Source organism: Artibeus jamaicensis, unplaced genomic scaffold (assembly GCF_021234435.1).
Source record: "Artibeus jamaicensis isolate MK-2021 breed Jamaican fruit bat unplaced genomic scaffold, CSHL_Jam_final contig_414, whole genome shotgun sequence".
NCBI classification, from domain to species: Eukaryota; Metazoa; Chordata; class Mammalia; order Chiroptera; family Phyllostomidae; genus Artibeus; species Artibeus jamaicensis.
The window spans coordinates 2306489-2331292 of record NW_026521822.1 but is presented as its reverse complement, the minus strand read 5'-3'; the positions used below and the strand labels follow the sequence as shown (position 1 = coordinate 2331292).

The following is a 24804-nucleotide window of genomic DNA, read 5'->3' as shown; positions in this document are numbered from 1 at the left end:
GGGTGTATATATATTTTCAAATAGTGTCTTGGGTTTCTTTGGATATATTCTTAGAAGTGGAATCACTTGGTTGTAAGGCAGTTTCATTTTTAACTTTTTGAGGTAACTCCATGCTGCTTTCCACAGTGGCTGCACCAATCTGCATTCCCACCAACAGTGCATAAGGGTTCCCTTTTCTCCACATCCTTTTAAACACGTGGTGTTTGTTGATTTATTGATGACAGCCATTCTGACAGGTGTGAGGTAGTATTTCACTGCAGTTTTATTAAATTTTTAAATTGATTTTAAGAGAGAGAGGAAGGAAGAGAGAGAGGTAGGTATTTGTTATTCCACTTATTTATTAATTCGTTGGTTGATTCTTCTATGTGCCTTGACTGGAATTGAACCCACAACCTTGGCATATCAGGAAAGTGCTCGAATCAACTTAGCTAACCTACAGGGTTCATTGTGGTTTTAATTTGCATTTTCTGATGATTAGTGACATTGGACATCTTTTCATATGTGTATTGGTCCTCTTTGGAGTTTTTTTAATCCTCACCTGATGACATTATTTTTATTGCTTTTCTAGGGACAGAGGAAGGGAGAGAGGGAGGGAGAGAGAAATATCAATATGAGAGAGAATTATCAATTGATTGCTTCCGTATGTGCCTGGACCGGGGGTTGTATATGCCCTGCCCAGGGACTGAACCAGAAACCTAGGTATGTGTTCTGATTGGGAATCGAATCCTCAACCTTTCACTTATGGGACGACACTCCAACCAATTGAGCCACACCAGCCAAGGCACCCATTTGGGTTTTTTTGGTGTCTGGTTTCATAAGTCCTTTTTAAAAAAAATTATTTATCTTTTTAGAGGGGAAGGGAGGGAGAGAAACATCAATGTATGGTTGCCTCTCATGTGTCCCCCACTGGGAACTGGCCTGCAACCCAGGCATGTGCCCTGATTGGGAATCAAACCACAATCCTTTGGTTTGCAAGCTGGCACTCAATCCACTGAGCTATGCCAGCCAGGCCTAAGTCCTTTTTTTTAAAAAAAATATTTTATTTATTTACTTTTAGAGAGAAGGGAAGGGAGGGAGAAAGAGAGGGAGAGAAATCCTGAGAGGGTGAGAAAGAAACATTGATCTGTTGCCTCTCATGAGCACCTTGACCAGGGACCAAACCTACATACAACCCAGGCATGAGTTCTTGCAGGGAATCAAACTTGTTACCTTTCACCTTGTGGGATGATGCCCAACCAACTGAGCTAAACTTGTTGGGGCAAACTAAAATAATTTCAAAACTGAAAGCATAAGATAGTATTGGGCTGGGAAATAAGAATACCCTGGCTATCTGATCTTGTTTCCTGACTTAATTCTTTGGGTCTGCTATAGAAAATACTATAGACTGGGTTGCTTATGAACAACAGAAATTTACTTCTCACAGTTCTGGAGGCTGGGAAGCCCAAGATAAGGCACCAGCAGATTCAGTATCTTGTGAGAGCCCACTTCCTAGTTCAAGACAGCTATCTGCTCATTGTGTTCTCTTATGGCAGAGTGGTGAGGGAACTCTCTGGGGTTTATTTTATAAGGGTACTAAACTCATTTTTGAGGGCTTCTACCATCATGACATTCAGGAAAATGTTACCTCCCAAAGGCCCCACCTCCTAATGCTATCATATTGGGAATTAGGTTTCAATGTATAAATTTGGGGGACACAAACATTTACTCTACAGCATCTCCTGTCACTCCACTTCCAGCCACAGCAGCCCCCAATCAGCCCAAGCACGTTTTCCTCAGGACTACTACATTTCCTGTTGACCGTGTCTCAAATTCTCAGACGTATTGTTCCCTCTACTCTTATCTCAGAGATGTGCACACTTGTGCTCTCAGACATAACTTCCCCAGGACCCCCATTTAACATGGCACCCCACACTGCATCTTGCCATCATTCTCTTTTTTTATTTTGCTTTATTTTTTAATAATGCCTCACTTGACATTATTTACTTATATGTTTGTTATCTGTCTCTCCTATGCATGATGAAATTCCAAGAGGATGACTTTGATTTGCTCATTGATGCATGCTATGTGTCCACAAAATGAACCTACAATGTATCTGAACAAATATATTTTAAAAAATACAACCAAATGAATGCCTTGAAACCAGGCTGTCATCCCACTGTTTCCCCATTCTACATATTTATATTGGTTTAAATCAAGACCAAGTTTTTATGAGAATAAAGCATTGAGGAAATGAGACCTAGACATTGGGTAATCTACTTATTTTTATTAAATTTCTTTTCTTGGTGCCTAGCAAATTTCCTGTAAGTCATAAAAGCAGTTCATAAATGAGATTAAGTGTTGTATCATTGTGTGTATTAAGCTCCAATTTCTAATGAAAAACTATGAAAAGTTATTTCTTCAGAACCAATTGGCCTGACTAGCATAAAAGGAAATAAAAATTAGGTAAAATAAACAACTATCAGATAAAATCAGGGCATCTGACATCCAAAATCAGGGGTCAAGTTATTTAGGTAATTGCCAAGTGTCTATTTCATGTCGAGATGACTAAATAAAGTGGGACTCTTAAAGCCTTCATTTATTAAACAATGAGAGGATGGAATAGAATATTTTTCCAATTTAACAGTGAATTATGTTATAAACCTGACATTTCATTTAAAATGAAATAAAGACCTGATACTGTGACAGAAACATACTGTTGAGAACTCTTTGAGAGGTAACTGGCTTGTCACACTTGAGGGTGAATATATGGGCACAGAGGGATTGACTCTACGTGTTGTGGTCCAGTGAATAATGGTCCCTCACAGATATCAAAGTCCTAATTTCTGGAACTTGTGATGGTAACTTACATGGCAAAAGAAACTTTGCAGATGTGATTAAGGATTTTTTTCTTTTCATTGAATTTATTTGGATAACACTGGGTAACAAAGTTTTATACCATTTTCGGTTGCTCAGTTACACAACACATACCACCTTACACTGTTATATGTGTTCAGCACCCCAAGTCAGGTCTCTTTCCATCACAAGTTATCCCCTGTAACCTTCTCCCCCTCCCTGCACCTGCAATCCCCACCTCATTAAGGATTTTGAGGTGGGCAATTATCCAGGATGGGCCCTAAATACAGTCACAGAGATAAAAGGGAGGCAAAGGAAGAGTTGAAGACTATGTTATGGAAGCAGACAGACATTGGAATGATGTGCTTTGAAAATGGAAGAAGGGGCCACAAGTTAAGGACTAGAGGTCACCACTAGAAACTGAAAAAGGCAAGGAAACAGATTCTTCTCTCAGAACCTCCAAAAGGAACCAGCAAAACTGATTTCAGACTCCTGACTCCCTAACAGTCAGAGAAGAAATTTGCATTGTTTCTAAGCCACTGTTTGTGATTACTTGTTACAGTTGCAGTAGGAAACTAATCCATGTGCTTTCTGTGAATTCTTGGCTTCTGAGGAGTGGGTACCAGATCATCTGAATTAGAAATGAGCTTCTTCTTTTTAATGTTTTATTTATTTATTTATTTTTAAATTTTATTTAGTTATTTTTCAAGTACAGTTTTTTGTCTATTTCTCCCATCCCAGCCCCCCTGCCCTGTGCTCCCCACCTCCCTCCCATTTCCACCCCCTTAGTTCTTGCCCCTGTGTCCTTCATATTTGTTCTTCCAAATCCCTCCCCCTTTTCCCCCTTAAATTTCCTTCCCTCTCCCCTCTGGTCACTGTCCCCTTGTTCTCTGTTTTAGTGTCTTTGTTTTTATTCTGCTTGCTTGTTTGTTTTATTGTTTAGCTTCCTGTTAAAGGTGAGATCATATGGTATTTGTCTTCTACTCCTGGCCTATTTCACTCAGCATAATGCTTTCCAGTTCCATCCATGTTGTTGCAAAGGGTAGTAGCTCCATCTTTCTCTCTGCTGCATAGAATTCCATTGTGTATATGTACCACAATTTTTTGATCCATTCATTTACTGATGGGCACCTAGGTTGCTTCCAACTCTTGGCTATTGTAAATTGTGCTGCTATGAACATTGTGGTGCATAGGTTCTTTGAAACTGATGTTTTAGGATTCTTAGGATTATAATCCTAGCAGTGGAATTGCTGGGTCAAAAGGCAGGTCAATTTTTATTTTTCTGAGAAAATTCCATACTGTTTTCCATAATGGTTGTACCAGTCTGCAATCCCACCAACAGTGGACTAAGGACCCCTTTTCCCAACAACCTCTCCAACATTTGTTGTTTGTTGCTTTGTTTATGATAGCCATCCTGACCGGTGTCAAGTGGTATCTCATTGTGGTTTTAATTTGCATCTCTCTGATAGCTAACAATATTGAGCATCTCTTCATGTGTCTCTGGATATTCTGTATGTCCTCCTTGGAGAAGTGTCTGTTCAAGTCCTTTTCCCATTTTTTAATTGTGTTAGATGTCTTCTTAGAGTGGAGTCGTGTAAATTTTTCGTATATTTTGGAGATTAAATCTTTGTCTGAGGTAGAAATGAGCTTCTTAGCTGTGAGCAGCTGCTGCCTAATCCTTGTTCTAGAAAGCTGAGCCTGAGGCACAAGTTAGGACACCAAAGCTTTCTTTAGAGGTGCAAGTCTTGGGCATTTAGGATAAGAGAAAAGGATGAAGCAAGGAAAGATGTATGGATTGGCTCTGAGATAAGTTACTTGCCCTGGCCTCTGCTTTGAGGAGCTGTGAAGAGACACAGCAGGCTGCTCAGCAGTACATCCACTCATAGAGAGGTTTGCAAACAAGAACTAAACCTTCCTGTTTGGTAGTTAATTGAAAAAGGAGGAAAAATGTGTCTGTCTGGCTACTTCCTGTTTCTCATTCCCAATCTGTCAAATTTCATCTGTGGGAGCATTAATACCCTGGAGCTTCTGTTGTTGTCATTGTTTTTGAATCCAAAATGTATTTATTTGGATTGTTCCCTATTTATCTTGATTCAGGGTGCTTTTAGTACTGGTTCTCTCTGAAAAAAAGAACAATTCTGTTGCTTTTCCCTTGCTTTTTCCCTTATGTCTTGCCTTTCCTCCTACAGGCTGACAGAGGATACTGGAACCACCAACACACAAAACTAATATAACTGAACAACTAGTGGGGGCCTACTGCTTGCCACTCGTAGGCAAAAAAAATCCAGAGACAAGAATAGTTGAGAGCCTGGTGGAAAGGAAGAAGAAATTTTTTTATTTAAAATGTGCACAGCAGGTTTTTTTATGAGGACCTTCCCCGTGCCCGCCCCTCACGTCAGAGGAGCACACAGGCAGGGCGAGTGGCCTGGCGCACAAGGTAGGGGCGTAAGGTTTGCAGCTGGGCTATGGAGCTTCTCAGAAGACACCTGCCTAAGCCTCCTCCCCACTTCTTACCAGCCTAGCGCCCATAGCGTTCCTGGTCAGGCCCAGAGAGCTTGGGGAGGGGTGTGAGGCCTGTCTCCTAGCTATTCTGAGGTCATACCCAGCAAGTGCACACTGGTGTGGGTTATGAGCGGGCAATAGCCACCATGGCTTCCTTTCTGGGGAAGGGACTCTGGATTCGAGGGCCATGCTCCCTGAGCCCTCTGGGCCCTCAGGTGTGAGCCTTCCCCCTGCCTTCTTAACCAGAAACTGCTACACAGCCAGCCAGGCAGGTCTTGGAGCACTTGGGAAGGCTTATGGGGAATCCTCTCAGCAAAGGCCACAGGCTCAGGAACCTCAGCCCTCGACCCACACCAGCCAGGGGATGGGGGAGCAAAAGTACAGGGCATTTCTGCATGCTCTGCTTTTAAAGAGTCTCTTTCTACTCCCATAATCCTCTGAGCAGCAGAAGCGGACAGAATATTGTGTTTCTCTCCATCAGTCACTTCCCTACCCCTAAGCCTTAGCCTTAGCCTTAGCCTTACGAATTTCTTTTCTGCGGAGTCCTGCCTGTGGCATCCAGGTTGTCAGGGCAACACACACTGGAGAAGTCCTCAGCACTTCTCCTGGGCATATTCTCCTGGGGAGGTTGTGACTATTGGGAAGCCTGGAACTTGTAGTTTATTCTATCCAGCATTTTAGAGGCTACATAGGAAATAATACCCCAAGCCTCAGGTTTTGTTGTTTCATTTACATCCAAAAATGAGGGTCGTATTGACACAGCAGTTGGATTAAGAATCTAAGAGAGTGAACAAAGTTGGAGGCCTCTTGAGGCCCAGGCTCAGAACACACTCTCAGCACATTCTAAAGATAAAAGCAAGTCCCAGGTCAGTCTGATGTAGTGGGTGTGGAAATAGACTCCATCTCTTGATGAGGGGAGATGCAGAGGCATTTTGTAAGAGACCTAGATATCAAAAAGTAAACAACTACCACAGGGAGTTAGTAGGACAGAGGAGTGGGAGGCAGAAAGCCCCAGCACAAATGCAGGGAGGCATGAGTACTGTACAAGTGGCAAATCACTCGTCCTTTACCGAAGCAAAGCCCAGTGTGCCTTTGTGTGGAGAAAAAGAAGCCCAAGCAGACAGCCAGGTCAAGAAGAGCCTTGGGTCTGTGCCCAGGCGTTTGGATTTTGTTCTGGAGGCAGCAGGGAACCCAAAGGGGAGAGAAACATACAGGCTTTCTCTCTGACTGGGATGCAGTGAAGAGGTAAAGTCATCTGGGCAGGCTCTGAAGCAATGGGCCAGCAGGTGCCTGCTACAGCAGTGCAGGTAGATGCTAATGGCCTGATTAAGGGGCATGTATGAGGGGACTATGTGCAGCAGATACTGAGGAGGAAGATGCACTAGGACATGCTCTTTGTTTTCTAGCAATTCCCCAGAAATCTTTAAAAGGATGGCCTCCTTAGCTTAATTCCACAGTAGTTTTTGCATAGAGCTGCCTTTGCCAGCTCTAACTGGTCCTATAGCAAAGTCATTTCTCAATTAATAGCACCTCATGATTCAGTTTACAATACAAAATACTCAAGTGTAACTTAAGTTGGTTCTCTGCATGTAAGGATTCCTTTTTTAAGGTATATTTTATTGATTATGCTATTAAAGTTCCATTTTTTTCTCCTCTTTATTCCCCTACACCCTGCACTTCTCCTCCCACCAGCATTCCCTGCTGCCTTAGTTCATGTCTATGGGTTGTATAGGTTCTTTGGCTTCTCCATTTCCTATATTATTCTTAACCTCTCCCTGTCTATTTTGTACCTACTGTTTATGCTTCTTATTCCCTGTACCTTTCCCCCCATTCTGCCCTTCCCCCTCCCAGCTAATAACCCTCTATGTGATTTTCATTCCTGTGATTCTGTTCCTGTTTTACTTGTTTGCTTAGTTTGTTTTTGTTTTTGTTTTTTAGGTTCAGTTATTAATAGTTATAAGTGTGTTGTCATTTTACTGTTCATAATTTTGATCTTCTTTTTCTTAGATAAGTCCCTTTAACATTTCACATTATAAGCGCTGGGTGATGATGAGCTCCTTGAACTTAACCTTATCTGGGAAGCACTTTATGTGCCCTTACATTCTAAATGAAAGCTTTGCTGGATAGAGTAATTTTGGTTGTAGGTCCTTGCCTTTCATTACTTGGAATACTTATTTCCAGCCCCTTCTTGCCTATAAGGTCTCTTTTGAGAAATCAGCTGACAGTCTTATGGGAACTCCTTAATAGGCAATTGTCTCCTTTTCTCTTGCTGCTTCTAAGATTCTCTCCTTATTTTTAATCTTGGCTAATGTAATTATAATGTGCCTTGGTGTGTTCCTAATTTTTTAAATTGACTGGAGAGAAAGAGAGAGTGAGGGAGGGAAATATTTTGTTATTTATGCATTCACTGGTTGATTCTTGTACATGCCCTGACCAGGAATCAAACTTACAACCTTGGTGTATCAGGAAGATGCTCTAACCAACAGAGCCACTAGACCAAGGTTAAAAGGCTTAATTTTTGGTAGAGCAGCTCTGAGCTCTACAAAATAGGTTAGCTACTTTCACTTTGGGTCAGAATAAGCCCCTGTTGTGTTGGAACCTGGCACAACATTCAGGGTAAAGGTCTGGGGCAACGTGTGGCACAGTTATGAAAAGCTGAGAGGAATGTGGAAGCTGATGCATCCTTCATTTGAACTCAGCTGCTCCTCTGCTTTGCAAACCCTCAGGCCTGGGCCTGTCACACCCTGTGTTCTAACTGTGGGCATCCATAATCCCACTAAGCCAGGGCTTCTAACTCCAGGGTTTTAGGGTGGAAGATCCCTGTGAACAGACCTGGTTACACCCACCCCTGCATCTGGTATGATTTGCATTCCTAGGGCTCAATAGAACCCTTTGAGAAGGTTAACTGGGGAGAGTGCTGGGGCAACATCTGTGTTAAAGAAGTCCATCTTTGAGGAAGAAGTAAATGGAGGTCACCCAGACTTGCCTCTTTTGAACCTCTACCATGTGTCCTCATCTCTTGTGGACACATGCTGCTATTAGTACTGAGCTAGTACATGCCACAAATTGCTGTAGGGAATCAATCTCAAACTCAATTTGTCTCTGGCGCATAATTTGCCTCTTAGTGTCTTGTTCTGTGAATTCTTTTTTTTTTTTTAATTTTGGTTATTTAGTTTTAGAGAAAGGGGAAGGGAGGGAGAATGAGAGGGAGAGAAACTTCAATCAATGTGTGGCTGCCTGTTGTGTAAACCCCACTGGGGACCTGGCCTGAAACCCAGGCAGGTGCCCTGACTGGGAATGGAACCGGAGACCCTTTGGTTCATAGGCCAGCACTCAATCCACTGAGCCACACCAGCCAGGGCTGTTCTGTGGATTCTTACCTCCTTCATCTCTCCTGCCTTTGCTCTGCCTGTCCCACTCTCACTGTCTTATCTGAGCACTTCAACCGTGTAACCTACATTCATGCTTTAAGACTTGTTCACCTCAAGTGTCCTCTCTGCCAGGAAGCCTTTCAGAAGCTTCTTCGGACTGTTATGTAAGTTCAGAGTTATTTTTTTTCTTCCATCAAACAGTAAATCTGTCAAGGCAAAGGCACTTCTCCCCCTTGTACCTATCATGCACTTACTTGGTAATTGCTAAGTGCATGAATGCATGAATATATAAATGAACAAAATGAGGAAATAATATTTATTTTCCATGGCAGCACATAGGACTCATGGTCAAATATGGGCATTTCTATTTTTACCTTGTGTTCACAGGTTTTATAATTTTTTATGGGCATGTTTTCTCTTGTTCTGTTTTATTCTCTACAAAACACAAAAGGAAACAAGACTCAAGATTCAAGATAGATACACACTTGTGGCTGGAAATTCAATTCCAGCTTCCTGGACTAGAGAATTAAATGTAGATGGATCTTCAAAGGAAGTTAAACTTGCAAACTATAGTCAGACAAAATTAGCAGTAGAAAAATCCCACTGTCCCATATAGGGGCGTCTCATTACATCCTTCCCATGGCGGGCTGTGGAAACACCACAGAGAGACAATTTACCTTCTTATTCTTGTGGAGAGTCCGCTGTTATGGCTCATTTTAAGGTAAAGTGTTGTTAGTGGGTGAGAGCAAGTAATAATGTGCAAACTTGGAGATATTCATTATGAACAAATCCTGATGATATTCCCATGGTGTTCTCACAGAAAATGAAGGACACAAAACAATTCTCAGCCTAATCTTGTAAATTTCCAGGGTAGCTTTACTGATTAGAATTTACCTAACATTTAGTGAGCACTCACACCATGCTGTGTATGATATAGTCACAACTAGAAAAGCCTTCTGGCCATCCCATAAAGATTTTTTTTCTTTTTTTGGGGGGGGGTTGTTTTTTTAATTTCAACTAAATGCTAGTATATAAAAACACATTTCTTTAAAAGCCACCAACCCATACCTATCACTGATGATTCAGCTCTTCAGGAAAACAGGGAGCCCAGCCTCATCTACATAGCACCTGTTCCAGGTGTGGTGTGCAATCGTCGTGGAATGCCCTGTCCTCATAGACACATAGCTGACTCCCAATGGCTTCCTTTTTTCTGTACCTTGGCTGGTCTGGGCTGGGCTTTCTCAGTTAACTTCAAAGGCAGAGAATCAAAATGACAGATTCTTGTACTTTGAGTCACACCACTTACAAGGCTCAGAGACAGTTAAACTCAGGTGGATGCTTTTTATAAAAAGAGAAAAAATGAGGGAATAGACTCAAAAGAGGGGTGAAAAGTAGAAAAGAAAGAGGCACAGTGGTGAGATAGAACCCATGGAACACGGGGGTCCAGGTGCCATTTCTGGGCTAGGATTAGAACCTGGATGATGATTGGTAGTTGGGTCCTCTTAACAACACAGAGAATAGAGCTGGTCATTAGACCTGGCCTGGAGCCAGTCACTGGGAAGGAAATCAATATTTAGACTGGTTATTGATTGATATCATGACAGCAACCATTTATATGATTTTAAATCACAGGATCATTTTAATAATGCCTCTAATCTTCATCATCTCATTTCTGAATAGAAGACAGGCAGCAGCTGATGGAGCTCCCAGCCTGGCTCTGGAGCAGGTTATATCTTTGTAGTTCCTTAAGCCACAGAAAACTTGAACCAAGTGGTGTGGTCATACTCCTCACCAGGCCTCAGCGGCACAGGGGGGAAGTGAGGCTGATGGACTGCATCAGGCCAGTTCTGGGTCTCGAGGCAGAAACCGGAGTGCTTGGGGTAGACTGCTCCACTCTTGCCCTTCAGGGTGCCGTCCAGGAAGTTGCCCGTGTAGAACTGAACCCCAGGCTGGGTGGTGTGTACTTCCAGTACCCTCCCGCTTCCAGCATGGCAGACCCGAGCGCAAAAGTGGTTTTCTTTAGATCCCTTCAGACAGAAATTGTGGTCAAAGCCACTAATGTGGAACGCCTGCAGGTGTTGCCCAAGCTTTACTGGCTTCCTCAGGTCAAATGCAGTTCATCGTACTGGCACAACCTCTCTTGTAGGAATCAGGGTCTCATCCACAGGCAAAAAAGCATCAGCTTCTATAGTGACTTCGTGGTCATAGATATTTGGGGAGCCCTGGCCCGCCAGGTTGAAATAAGAATGGTTGGTCAGGCTGACTGGCATGGTCTGACTGGCCTGAGCTCGGTAGTTGACCACGAGCTCCCCACAGCGTGTATGTTACCCAGACTTTCAGCTCCCCTGGGTAACCTTCCTCACCATCTGGACTGACCCGTGAGAACTGGACACCATTCAATAGCACCTGAGGGGTCCAGAGGACCTTATCAAACCCTCTGATGCCTCCATGCAGACTGTTGGGCTCCTTGTTAATGGCCAGCTTGACCTCCTTCCTGTCTAACATGAATGTCCCCTTGGCAATGCGGTTGGCCACCTTGCCGACCACTGCTCCAAAGTAGGGCTGCTGCTGGAGGTAGCCTTCCAACTTGGCAAAGCCAAGCACCACATCTGAGGCTCTGCCTTGCCTGTCTTTGACCTCCAGGGCCGTGATGGTGCAGCCCCAGGAAATGATGTCCACTCTCAGCAGGTCTGACTGCAGCCGGAACTTCTCCACTGTCCCTGCCCCCAAGGGCAGCTCCCCAAACACCAATCTGGTCACCGAAACCCTGGGGAAAGCTCGGGGAGTACAGCTGCTCCTCCATAAAGATTGTTTTCTTTATAGCATGAATGGAAAGAGGACCGTGGACACCACACAGAAACCATCATTAATTTATTTTTCCATGAATTTTGATGAAAGGAAACATATTTGGGGAAAGGGTCATCCCGTTTATGCAACACTATTTTTTTTTAATTTGAGAAAGAGACATCAAAGTGGAGGGTAGTCTCTCAGATTGATCAATGTACCCCAGCCAAGGTCTAGTTAACCCTGTCTAGGTAAATAGGTGAAAGGGTGACATTGTAATCTGGGTCCTTGTAGTTCTAGCTGCAGAATTTTCCCCAGGCTTCTGGAAAATCCAAATTAAGTCCAGGGTTCCTGGTTATACAGACACCTGTATCAGTTCAAAACCCTTCTGTGGTGTTAATAGGACAAGTTTGCCATTTGCCCACTCTAAGAGGAATGCATGTTCATGTGACAAACCATCAAGTAAGAAATGACTTGACCTGTGGGGAAGGACAGTGATAATGAGAGAAATCCAGTGATAATGAGAGAAAACAACACTGTTTTCAGTTCCAGCAAAGCAAGGAATTGAAATGTGGCTGCTGCTTGTTCTGCCCTCTGTAGAAAAATTTGTTAGTTAACTAGCATTTGTTGTGTTTGACTTAGAGCCCATGTCATCTGGGCTAGCTAAGTGCATACCCTTTAGCTCACAAATATATTGAACATCTGGGGAACACATTTAATATGTGTGTGGCATTGTATTTCTCTAAGAATCATTCCCTGAGAATTTTATGTAGGGCTGCACTGGCTTTAAGAATAGCTCTCTTTCACAGAAGCAGTGATTACATGTGCTTAATTATGTACAGAAGTTTTTCACATCCTTACTGCATGAACTGTGTACACTAGCCCACACTGCAATGTCCCTTTGAGGCCCCTCTGCAGAGCCTGGGCACTGATTTGTGCAGAGGCTGAGTGCACTGTGTGCCTCTCCTTAACAAAACCAAAAGTAATTTTTAAAACTGGAGATTGTATTAGAAGTATTTGAAATGATTGGACTCTACTGTGGATTGAATAACATGCAATTAGCTAAAAAATTTACTTAAGGAAATTATAAGTCTGTAAGGACATATTTTGTTATTAGTTTTACATATATATAATGTTATTGGTCAGGAAAACTGCAAGTAAAGATACCTAGCTAAATAGTGTTATTTTTCTAACAGAACAAGATGTCTGGAGGTAAGAAGCTGCTGGCAGTTTAGCCATTCTTAGCATTCGAGTCCTCTGCTATAATTTTGTGGTAGCGCTCCAGGTACCACGTTTGTAAAGGAGGATGGGGGAGGGGCGGTGCCAACGGCTGCAGCTTTCGGGCCTGGCTGTTTCATATAGAAGTAAAAGCTTCCTCAGACACTCCCCCTTACCTCCCAAGAGTTCCATTATGTCTCACTAGTGAGAACTTGTCACTTGGCCACACTTAGCTGTGGAAGAACGGGAAAGAAGTATTTCAGTTTTTCAGCTTCTGTAGTGGAGGCTGGCAAAGCAGTGGAAGAGAAGGAATGTGCTGCCCTAGCAGCAGCATCAGAGAGCAGCCCTCCCAGCCTTCGCCAGGAAAGGAAGAGCAGCCCAAATCCTTTGGATGCTTCCTTTCGTAGCACTTATCTGTAAATTAGATTCTTCCTGGTTTCAAGGGACAGACATTCCTTAGATTATTTCCAGAAGTCAGAATGTTGTCTCAGGCTACAGGGTCAGACCTTGTAAGATGGTCTGAATGAGGTCATTGCCCCATAACTTCAATAGCAGCTCTGGTGACATCATCACAGCAATATCTAGTAGGGGAAGCTATAGGATTGGGCAGTCATGAATTCCTGCTTTGGGGCTCCACCATGATGGAGACTCAGATATTTGGCCTCGGAAGCTACTGCTCCTGCCTTCACCAGCAGACTTTCTCCTTGTGTCTTGTATCAAACACCCTGGGAGTGCATCTGTTGGACAGCCTTCACAGTCCACTAGAGCTGCCCCTATGGGGTGGACACTTGCTCAAGGCCACTTCAGGGCTATGTCTGGCCCAGCAATTGCTCCCTTGGTCCATGAGTATGATGGGGTGGTGCGTCATGTGATTGATTACCCTGGAGTACCCTGCCACGTTTGATCACCCTGGGGTAGGGGCAGATTGTGGCAATGTAGGTTCCCAGAAACATTACAGAGGAGGTAATGAAACAGTGGCTGCTCCTGGATCCTGTTTAAGGATATCTGATGAGCCATGTCAAATTGGCCTTTAAAATTTTGTTTAGGTTACAGCTGTTTTACTATTTACAAAGAGTTATTTGCCTTGCCCTGGCCAGGTGGCTCACTTGGTTGGAGCATAATCCCATACACCAAAAAAGGTTGCAGGTTCCATCCCTGGTCAGGGCACATACCTGAGTTGTGGGTTTGATCCCCAGTTGGGGTGCATATGAGAGGTAACTGATTGATGTTTCTCTCTCACATAGATGTCTCTCTCTGTCTTTCTCTTCCTCTTTCTCTAAAATCAATATACATATCCTCTGGTGATGATTTTTTAAAAAAGTTATCTGCCTTTCTGTCTTCATTTGCTCAAAGTTAAAACCCTAAGAAAGTTTCTGTTTTGATTATCTAGAGTGCCAGAAAACCAGCACAAGTGAAACAAAAACCCTATATTTTTGATGGCTCTGGTGGTGTGTGTTCCTGTGTTTCCCCCCTATATTTTAAAAATTGAAATTCACATAAGACAACCATTTTTTAAATGTGTTTGGCGGCATTCGGTGCGTTCACAATGTTGTATAACCATCATCTTTTTCATGAATGCTGGGGATGACCTGGTCCTATGTGTTGAAAAGACCATTGACACTGCCTTTAGACTCACTCAGAAGCTATAGATTTAAGGACCTAAACTTCTTAGTGATTTTACATAATAAAAAGATATCTTCCTGACTAAATGTTACCTGATAACTCTTCCAATTCCCAAAAACCTCCTACTCTCACAACTTTCAAATGTCCCTCAGCTTCAGAAGTTCACTGAAAAGCTGTTTGCTGAAGATTTATTGTTCAACCATTTTATGATGGCTTAGCAGTTAAATTCACACAAAACAACAAATGGTGACCAAACCGAGGCAGGTACAAGGTCATGAGTGGCTTTGGTCTGACGGGAAAATAGAATCTCTCTTTGATTCTCACCCCTGCTGGGAGAGGAATTTTCCAGGTTAAGGCCTCCAAATGAATTATCAGAGGGCCAGTCACTACTCAACCTGAAGGACAACTTTGACTTGCAAAGCCTTTTTTTCTTCCCTGGCACTGTTACAGAATCAGCTCACTGGGTTTCACACAGTTCCCTGAACGCACAAGCAGGTATTGCCTTCTCATAAGAGACTGAGACAGCATTTCCCACAGTCGCCTTTACCACTCACCTTCTCTAATTCTAGAGATAAAAACACACACACAAGCAAACAAACCCAGAGTTGCAGAATAGCTAAAAAAGAGTATGATTTGATTTGACTTTTATAACCAATATTTTTCAAACTGTTATTTATTTATACAGAGAGAAAAGAAGGGGAAAAGAGAAGGAGAGAAACATCAATGTGTGGTTGCCTCTTGACTGCTCCCCACTGGGAACCTGGTCCTAAACCCAAGCATGTGCCCTGACTGGGAATCAAGCCAGCGACTGGTTCACAAGCTGGCTCTCAATCCACTGAGCCACACCAGTGAGGGCTGATATTTTTTTAACATGTTGATTTTTATCATGTTTAATAGCTTTAACATGATAGATCTAACTAGCCAAAAGAGCAAGTAAGTAGCCTTTTTGGTCCGTGTGTATCATATTTTTTTTAAAAATATTTTATTTATTTATCTTTGGAAGGAGAGAGGGAGAGAAACATCAATGTATGGTTGCCTTTCTTGCATCCCCTGCTGGGAACTGGCCTGCAGGGAACTGGTCTGCAACCCAGGTATATGCCCTGACTGGGAATCGAACCGCGATTGTCTGGTTCAAAGGCCCGTGCTCAATCCAGTGAGCTACACCAGCCAGGGCGCTGTGTATCATATTTTTAAAACTGTATTACTTACTATGAGTTAATTGAAAGTGTTAAGTACAAACTTTAGGACAAAACTACTAAAACATATTAATGGCTTTAATTTTAGACTGTTAACTATTGAGCAATACTGGTTTTACCTAAATGTAGTGGGTCTTTTTTCCGTGAAGAGACATTTGGAATTGTGATGGTCATGGTTGTGGTAACACTAAATGGCAATAGTGTTTCTTATATGGAGAGCACTGTGTTCATTATTTCATTTATATTTAATTCTTTTTTTCGAAATTGATTTTAGAGAAGGGGGAAAGAGAGAGAGAAAAAGGGAGACATTGATTTGTTTTTTCCACTTATTTATGCATTCATTGGTTGGTTCTGGTATGTGCCCTGACCGGGGATGAACCCACAATCTTGGAGTATCAGGATGATGCTGTAACCAACTGAGTACCAGCCAGGGCCTATTTCTTTTAATTCTTACAAAGACCCTCTGAAGAAAGTATGACTACAATTTTACTTCTAAGGACACAGAATTATAAAGAAGATAAGTAACTTATAAGTTCTCATGAGTAGGACACCAGATCTTCATGCCAAATCTTCATGGAGGGAGAGGACTTAGCCTAACATTAGGAGTCCGTTCAGTCATTTTCATGGACAGGTTTCCACTTTATTGTTTTTTCCTTAAATACATATTATTGGTTATGCTGATACAGTTGTTCCATTTCCCCCTTCACACCCCTGCACCCTGCGCACCCCCTCCCACCCACATCCCCCCCCCTTTAGTTCATGTCCAAGGGTTGTACTATAAGTTCTTTGGCTTCTATATTTCCTATACTATTCTTAACTTCCCCCTGTCTACTTTCTACCTACCATCTATGCTAGTTATTCTCTGTACCTTTACCCCCTCTCTCCCCCGCCCACTCCCTCATTGATAACCCTCCATGTGCTCTCCATTTCTGTGGTTCTTTTCCTGTTCTAGTTGTTTGTTTGGTTTGCTTTTGTTTTTGTTTTAGGTGTGGTTGTTAATAATGGTGTTTGTTGTCATTTTACTGTTCATATTTTTTATCTTTTTTTCTTAGATAAATCCCTTTAACATTTCATATAATAAGAGCTTGGTGATGATGATCTCCTTTAACTTGACCTTATCTGAGAAGCACTTTATCTGCCCTTCCATTCTAAATGAAAGCTTTGCTAGATACAGCAATCTTGGATGTAGATCCTTGCCTTTGATGACTTGGAATACTTCTTTCCAGCCCCCTCTTGCCTGTAAGGTCTCTTTTAAGAAATCAGCTGACAGTCTGATGGGAACTCCTTTGTAGGCAATTGTCTCCTTATCTCTTTTGCTTCTAGGATTCTCTCCTTCATTTTAATCTTGGCTAATGTAATTATGATGTGCCTTGGTGTGTTCCTCCTTGGGTCCAACTGCCTTGGGACTCTCTGAGCTTCCTGGACTTCCTAGAAGTCTATTCCTTTGCTAGATTGGGGAAGTTCTCCTTCATTATTATTTGTTCAAAGTAGTTTTCAATTTCTTGCTCTTCCTCTTCTCCTTCTGGTACCCTTATAATTCAGATGTTGGAACATTTAAAGATGTCCTGGAGGTTCCTAAGCCTCTCCTCATTTTTTTTGAATTCTTGTTTCTTCATTCTTTTCTGGTTAGATGTTTCTTTCTTCCTTCTGGTCCACACCATTGATTTGAGTCCCAGTTTCCTTCCCATCACTATTGGTTCCCTGTGCATTTTGCTTCATTTCACTTAGCATAGCCTTCATTTTTTAAATCTAATTTGTGACCAAATTCAACCAATTCTGTGAGCATCCAGATGACCAGTGTTTTGAACTGTGCATCTGATAGGTTGGCTATCTCTTCATTGCTTAGTTGTATTTTTTCTAGAGCTTTGATCTGTTCTTTCATCTGGGCCATTTTTTTTTTTTTGTCTTGACTCACCTGTTATGTAGTGAGAGGTGGAGTCTTAGGTGTTCACCAGGGCAGGGTAACCACAGGTCACTGTGTTGTGACGCTACATGTGGGGAAGGGGCCCAAGAGGGAACAGTGGCACTTGCTTAGCTCTCTGCCATATTTCAGTCACTTCCTCTGCTTTCCATAAGCAAATCAGGCCCTTCTGGTGCTGAATACTGGGTGGGTAGGCTTGTGTACATTCTAGGACACTGTGGGTCTCTCCAATGAACTCTCCTGTGAGGTTGGGAATTTCTCCTGTTGCCACCTCGACCCCCACAGGTGTTTTTAATCAGTGGTTTGAGGCTTTATTTACTCAAGCTGGAACTCTGGGTTGCACAGTCTGTCTCGCTCCCCAGTTGTTCCTCCCAGTTTATCTGTGCTTGAATGTGGGACAGCCCACTTCATTAGCTGCTGCTGCAGTCTTGCTGGTCAGCCGCCCCCTTGCTCACCCTGGTCCTCCACCACTGCTTTGCCAAGAGTCCTCTCCACCTAGCCCGTCTCCACCCCTTCTACTGGTCTGGATGAGTGAGTGTGTCTTCTTTAACTTCTTGGTTGTTGGACTTCCATACAGTTTGATTTTTCTGTCACTTCTGGTTGTTGTTTTTTAAAATTGTTGTTGTCCTCCTTCTGGTTTTGCAAGGAGGCACAGTGTATATACCTATGCCTCCATCTTGGCAGGAGGTGCACTTTATTGTTTGCCCTGCTGTCTGATTGTTCTGCCTGGCAACTCACCAGGTACCAGATAACGGGGTGGGGCGGCTGGAATTGAACACATTCCTGAATGTTTATGGGGAGAAGTGAAGGTCAGGTTTAGGAGCATGCCTCAGAAGGCTCAGGCATGAATCTGCCTGAGATCTGGGCCTGCAAGGGGAAAACATAAGGCTTGCTGAGAGAGAAAATTAGATTCAGACCCAGTAGTCATGGTTGGGAGATGGGGCAGGCAGAGAGTCTGGGAGGGGAAATTAGTGTCCTATTGTTGCTGTAAACCTGTTGCAGACCCTGTCCAGCAGAGTCTGCCTGCTGTGGTATACGACGAGAATCAATGCACAGGCGACAACAACTCTGTGTGGAAAAAGGGAACAGGCACAACTACTCTCTCAAGGGGAGAGTGCCTGTGGTGCCTCGGGCACTCCTTCAAGAGGGGAGCTCCTCCACCCTTGCCTAGACAGGCTTTTATTGTTTTCCTGGGGTCTTACATCATAGAAAGATTTATTATCTATCACATAGAATATTATTGTCTACATTCTAGGTACAATCAAGGAAATAAAAATAACATGCAAAGGGGAATGATGATGAGCTCATTAGCTCTGTCCTTGGGAGAACTCATACAGGCTTTGGAAATTACCTTGAAGATAGACAATACACATTTATTGTTTTAGACCAGGGTGGGGGAGTTTTAGCAAGAGCAAGCCATAACAATCTATATGCATTTTCTAGGCCTGATTCCCAGGGGAAAACTTGGTTTGAAGGTCTGGTTCCTACCCACCACTTCGCATCTGTAGGTTTTCCATACAGAGCTGAGTCACATTTGCCAGGCCAAGATAAACCGGTCCCCTACAATCCCCCCCCTTTTTTTATTGTTAAGGCTGTGTGGTGACAAATCCTACAAGACTTGCTGCGTGCTGGTCTCTTTTGTGACCCTGGGCAAATAATTTGTAAATGCATTGTAATATACAAAACATTATTAAAATCAGTCTCCTGCTTAGTTAAGCATTGAATGTCCTGTAACTATTGGTGTAACTCCAGTTGCAATTTATTGATTTGTCCCTCTAAATTAGTAGAAAAAGCTCCTCTTAGGTGATTTTGAATATCACTCCAGGAGTATTGGCTAGAATTCTACTATGTGGGGTGACACACAGTCTGGAGAAACCAGGATCACAGGTCAGCTGGTGACGGGTCACTAGTGTGCATCCTGGCGTTCACCGATCCAGTTGAGTGCTGATTTAACTGCAGAAAGTCAAGTCAGGATTTCTTGATCAATCTGAGCCTGTTGAAGCATTTCTAAAGTGGAGTTGGTTAAGAGAACATCAACAGTATGAGCAGTTTGAACTGATCCAATGAGGGCAGCGGTTGCCGTGGCTGCAGTAGCTGTGACAACTATACCAGAGACAATAAATGCAATTAAAGTGCCAACAAACTATTGAGCTCTTGAAGAGGCTAGTGCATTGTTAAGTGCTATTATGCCATGGGGATCTCCCCATTTTTCTGGTTACATTAACTGGCATCCATATCTGAGTTTGTCTTCTAACTGTATAAACTATAGTGAGGCTTAACTGAGTAATATTGAGATGAGTAAGACAGCTGGTGTATATGGAACCCACAGGAACAGGCAAAGAATAAATTTTTGCTGATTTGTTATAAAAAAAACTTGGGTTGTTCCTGGAATTGCCAAAAACAAGTAAGGGTGAGGGGTACAAACTGCGACCCAGTCTTGTTCTAGAGGGTCAATTTGATAAAAACATCCTTGGATACCTTTAGGGTCACATACAATTCTTATATACAGATGCATTCTAGTAATAAAAGGCAAGCCTATTTTCCATGAGTTGTAATGCCAAGGGCTAGTGTGGTTGGGAGAAACAATTCTGATTACAGGTGCCCCAGTACCGGGCCCCTCCCACCACGTATTAGTATATGGGACTTCAGGTAGAGCTGAAACTATTGTTTTGTCAAACTTTCCAGTATTTTCCAATTAGCTCCCCAGTTCTCTACTATGAAAGGACTTTTGGGGAGAAAAGCAATAGTAGCATTTGGTCCTCTGTACAAAGACCAAGAGACTGAGTCTTTGTGGCTTATGTCTAAAGTACAAGGTGGAATTGGAGAGGGATTGAGTGTAAGATAAATCCTCTCCTGGTTATGCAGGCCAATTATAGTTACTATGGAAAACTGATAGTAGTTACTGTATTGCTCTTTGCTTGCAGCATAAAGTTGCTCTTTTAAAGGAAAACACAAAGTGTCAATAAGAACAGAAAAATAAACTAGTAAGTACTTAGCAACATAAACTGCCTTTTTTGGCACCAGAATCCAGTGCTTGTTTTCTTCTAGTTGGCCAGTGTCAGCTGGGCCACCTGGTCTGCTAGCTGATCGGTTTTCATCTCCAGGTAGCAGAACTTGATGTCTGTTTTGTTATAAAGCTTCACCCTTTTAGCTGGAAGCCAAACAGGACCTGTAGGGATGGAAAAACATGCATACCCACTTCCCCATGTTAAGAAATCTACAGGACTCTGCCAAGTACAATCTTCCAGCGGATCTCTGTATAAAACTTGAGGATAAGATGACTTGGTTCTTTCTTCTGAAAATATTTCTCAGTTGGAGTACAGAGTGATTCATCACAATTTAGAAAATTATAGGTAAACATAGTTAACATAATCAAATTTTGGGGGGTAGACTCCTGACTCCCCCTTTTTTGTCTTTTAAGATTTTTAAAGGTATAATGTGCCCGTTCAACAATTTCCTGACCAGTTGAATTATAAGGTATTCCTGTTTCATGTTGGATATTTCAGTGTTGAAGGAAGGTTTGAGTAGAATGGGCAAGATATCTTGGGCCATTATCAGTTTTAATTTGCTGAGGCCGACTCAAATGACTGAAAGCTTCAAGCCAATGGGCTTGTATATTTCTAGCAGATTTTCCTGTTAAAGCAGATGCATGTAGGGCATTAGAGTAAGTATCAATAGAAATATGAATGTATTTGAATTTTCTAAAGGGAGAGTAATGAGTGACATCTGTTTGCCACATTATTTGAGAACTTAGTCTTCAAGGGTTAACTCCCATGGATGGAGATGTCTTAGAAAGAGCTTGGCAGTCAGGGCATTGTTTGATATTTTGCTTAACTTGGGAATGATAAAGAAACAAACAGTCTTTTTAACTTTTTCTATTACTTTTTCTGTTTAGCTTTGGGGGTCTGATTTTTGCCCTTTTGAAAGGGCTCCTCTTGGCTTTTAGCCTTTCACTCTCGGCTTCCTAGTTTGCAACAGGTGGGCCTTTCTTCCTATGCTACACATGGATGTGGTGTGTATCTTTTTACCCTTCTCTTTCATAACCCTTTACTTTCTTAATTCTTTTCTTTCTTTTTATTTACTTTCTAAATCTTTTTTTCTTTTCCCTAATACAATCTTCTTTTATCTTGCACAGACCATCTCAACTGACACAGACTCTCTTCAACTCTTCTAGCCTATATTAGTTTGCTCTTTTTAACTCATTGAGACATAATTAACTTAAGAATAATTCACATTTAATTCTATTTATTTTCAAGATAAAGTGCCATAATTTACACCTTTTGTTACAAAAACTATACATTTTCCTAATTTAATTAAAATTCTTTTTTTAAATATATTTTATTGATTATGCCATTACAGTTCTATTCCCCCCCTTCATTCCCCTCCACCCTGCATCCCCCTGCCCCCACCATTCCCCCCTTTAGTTCATGAACACGTGTCTCAAGTTCTTTAGATTCTTTATTTCCCATACTATTCTTGCCCTCCCCCCTATCTATTTTCTACCTACCATTATGGCATCTACCAATGCAAGCAACAAATGGTCGGAAACTTTCAGGAGTTTAAGATGGAACTTTATTGGCCAAAGTTTTACCTGCGCAGGGGCGAACTCTCGAGGTGTCCGGAGACACGGTGCCAAAATGGCTGCAAATGAGAGTCGTGCCTGGCGCTTACAGCCTAGGGTTTTTATTGGGGTGAGCAAGCAAGCAAATACAGAAGCAGATGTAGCTGTTAGCAATTGGCTATCTCGAGAGAACACACATGGCTATGTTCTCTGCTTGCAGCAATGGATACCTTTCTGCAAAGACAGGGTCATGCACAAGGCGGTTTATCTTGTTCAGCACTCTTTGTACTACTTTCTGTACTTTCTGTCTTCCTTGCTGAGACAGTCTGGAGCCTGCCTTGGGTTCCTCTTGGCTACTTTTATCTAATTCCAGGCCTAACACCATCTATGCTACTTATTTTCTGTACCTTCTCCCCCCTTCTCCTTCTCCCACTCCCCTGTTGCTAACCCTCCACGTGATTTTCATTTCTATGGTTCACTCCTGATCTAGCTATCCTCTTAATTTGCTTTTGTTTTAGGTGTGGTTAAAATTCTTAACTTCAGTGACAACTAAAGTAAGTAATTAGCATGCTTTAGATTGACAAATTTATGAAAACATTTCATAAATTTCAGAAACAGTTTTTCTCTGGTGGCAAATAAATTTCTTCTTCTTCTTTTTCTTTTTGTGAGTGCGGCATTCTTGCAGTGTGCTCAAAAGTGAGCTGTCTCATTATCTAGTGCCCTTGAAAAATTTTTTAGGGAGATTGAAGAAGAGGGAGGGAAGATATTAAGCTCAGCATAGCTTGTTCCCAGGACTGAAACTGTCCCTGGGTCTTCAGAAAGAGGAGTCAGAATGGTTAAAAGACACATTTTCTCATTTTTTTCTTTCTGAGCTTTTTACTGTCTGAGGGAAGTGAGATTTCTTCTTTCTTTAATAATCAATTTAAATTCTTTCTGAGTAGAATCTCCAGATTCTACTGGAGCCTGTAACAATATTAGAAATCTATTCTATTTATTGAAAAATTTTAAGGCTGAGATGTTACTTTTAAGACAGAAAAAAAATAAAATTCAGGCAAACCAGTATTTTCAAATTAAATCCTCTAAAGGAGGGAGTGAGGCACTAGTCTTTATCTCACATCACCTGGTCCTGTTTCTACTTCTGCCTAACTTTTCCTTAAATAAATAAGTCTAGAGGTCCCTTATCAGGGAACTATTTAGTAGCCTTTTAAACCTGGTGCTTTTTAAACCTAGTAGCTTTTTAAAACTGTTTTATGCCTTTAAGCCTAGTGGCATAAAACAGCACACAGTTATTATCTTATAGTTCTAGAGGTCAGAAGCCTGAAATGGGACTCACTGTGCCCAAATAAGGCATTGGCAAGGCTGTTTTTTTCCCCAGTGGCTCTGGAGGAGAATCTGTTTCCTTGAGTTTTCAGCTTCTAGAGGCTGTCCACATCCCTTGGTTTATGGCTACCTTCCATCTTCAAAACCAGCCATGGCAAGTTGAGTTCTTCTCACACCAAATCACTCCAACCAGTCTCTGTACTCACATCTTCTTCTCAGACTTTTCTGTTTCCCTCTTTCACTAATAAGGACCCTTTTGGTTACATTGGATATACTAAATAATTCAAGATAATTCACTACCTGAGGCCAGCTGTTTAGCAATCTTAATTTCACCAGCCATCATAATTCTCATTTCTCATATAACCTAAAATATTCACAGATTGTAGGGATTAGTACATAGACTTATTAGGGGACCATTATGCTGCCTACCACAGTGACCTCTTTAGATTAAGCAATATTTGACTTGAGGCTAAATTGATGAGTAAATGTCAGGTTGTGAAAAGAGGAAGCAGGCTAGATGGTATTCCAAGCAGAGGGAACAGCCTGTGTAGGACTTATAAAGTGAAGAAGAGCTTGGCACATCTGAGGGAAAAATACCATGCAAGTGTCCTAAGCTGGGTTAAGGATTTGGGGATTTGTGCTAAGTACAATGGAAACCTATCAAAGGCTTGTAGGCAGTAAGAAGACTTGGTCCACCTCACTCTGCTCTGTGTAGATAGATGAGGAATGCAAAAGTGGACACAGGTAACAGTTATCATCGTGTACCTGCCCTCATGGAAATACATTCCACTAAAGTTAGACAGAGATTGCCCAGATGTTCACCAAAATCCATTTCTTCTCCCTATAAGTGCAGTTAAACTACATTTCATAGCATTTTGGTGTAATATATAAGTAGGGTTTTGTGACTGACTATGGATTGTGACCAGAGATAGTGAAGAGCAAGTGTGCATTTAGAGCCATTAAAGAGAGGATATGATTTGACAAGAGCCTCAGGCTAGAGCCTGACATTCTAATATTAAGAGATCTAGTTACCAGAAGGATTCAGTGAAGGACACTGACAATGATGATGAATGAACTGTCGGAGTATCTTTCTTTAATTAAAAATATTTAATTTTAAACCAGTTATACATGTTCATGGTTTTAAAAACTCAAATTATTCTACAAGGTTCATTATGAAAAATAAGTTATCTGCCCCATTCTTCCCCATTATTGATCCCTCATCCCCAGAGGCAATTACTTTAAAAAATATCTTCTGGTATTTACTTCCAAAATGTCTTCATAGCTGTTTTACCTGCTATTTCTTGATTTTTCCTTTTTTTTTGGGGGGGGGGCGGGTATCTACAGATGTCCTTCTGCTGAAGACAAAGATTTACTCCTTATGCCTATCCATACTCATCCCTCACTCATGCTCACACATGTTTATGCACATACATACACAACAGTACTTCACTATTCTCTAATCATAATTACATCACA

The 24804-nt window shown here is 41.9% G+C and overlaps 2 protein-coding genes across 4 annotated transcripts in view; one reads left to right on the top strand and one right to left on the bottom strand.

The window, feature by feature from the left end:
* SLC25A30 (solute carrier family 25 member 30) overlaps window positions 1-24804 on the top strand; it is a 102361-nt gene that overhangs the window by 29470 nt on the left and 48087 nt on the right. The window lies entirely within an intron of this gene.
* LOC119050833 (galactose mutarotase-like) lies at window positions 10373-23481 on the bottom strand. Its single transcript, XM_053665416.1, is given in 3 exon segments — window positions 10373-11018; window positions 11020-11520; window positions 23459-23481. Coding segments are annotated over 3 exon segments (1092 nt in total). The 3' UTR covers window positions 10373-10450.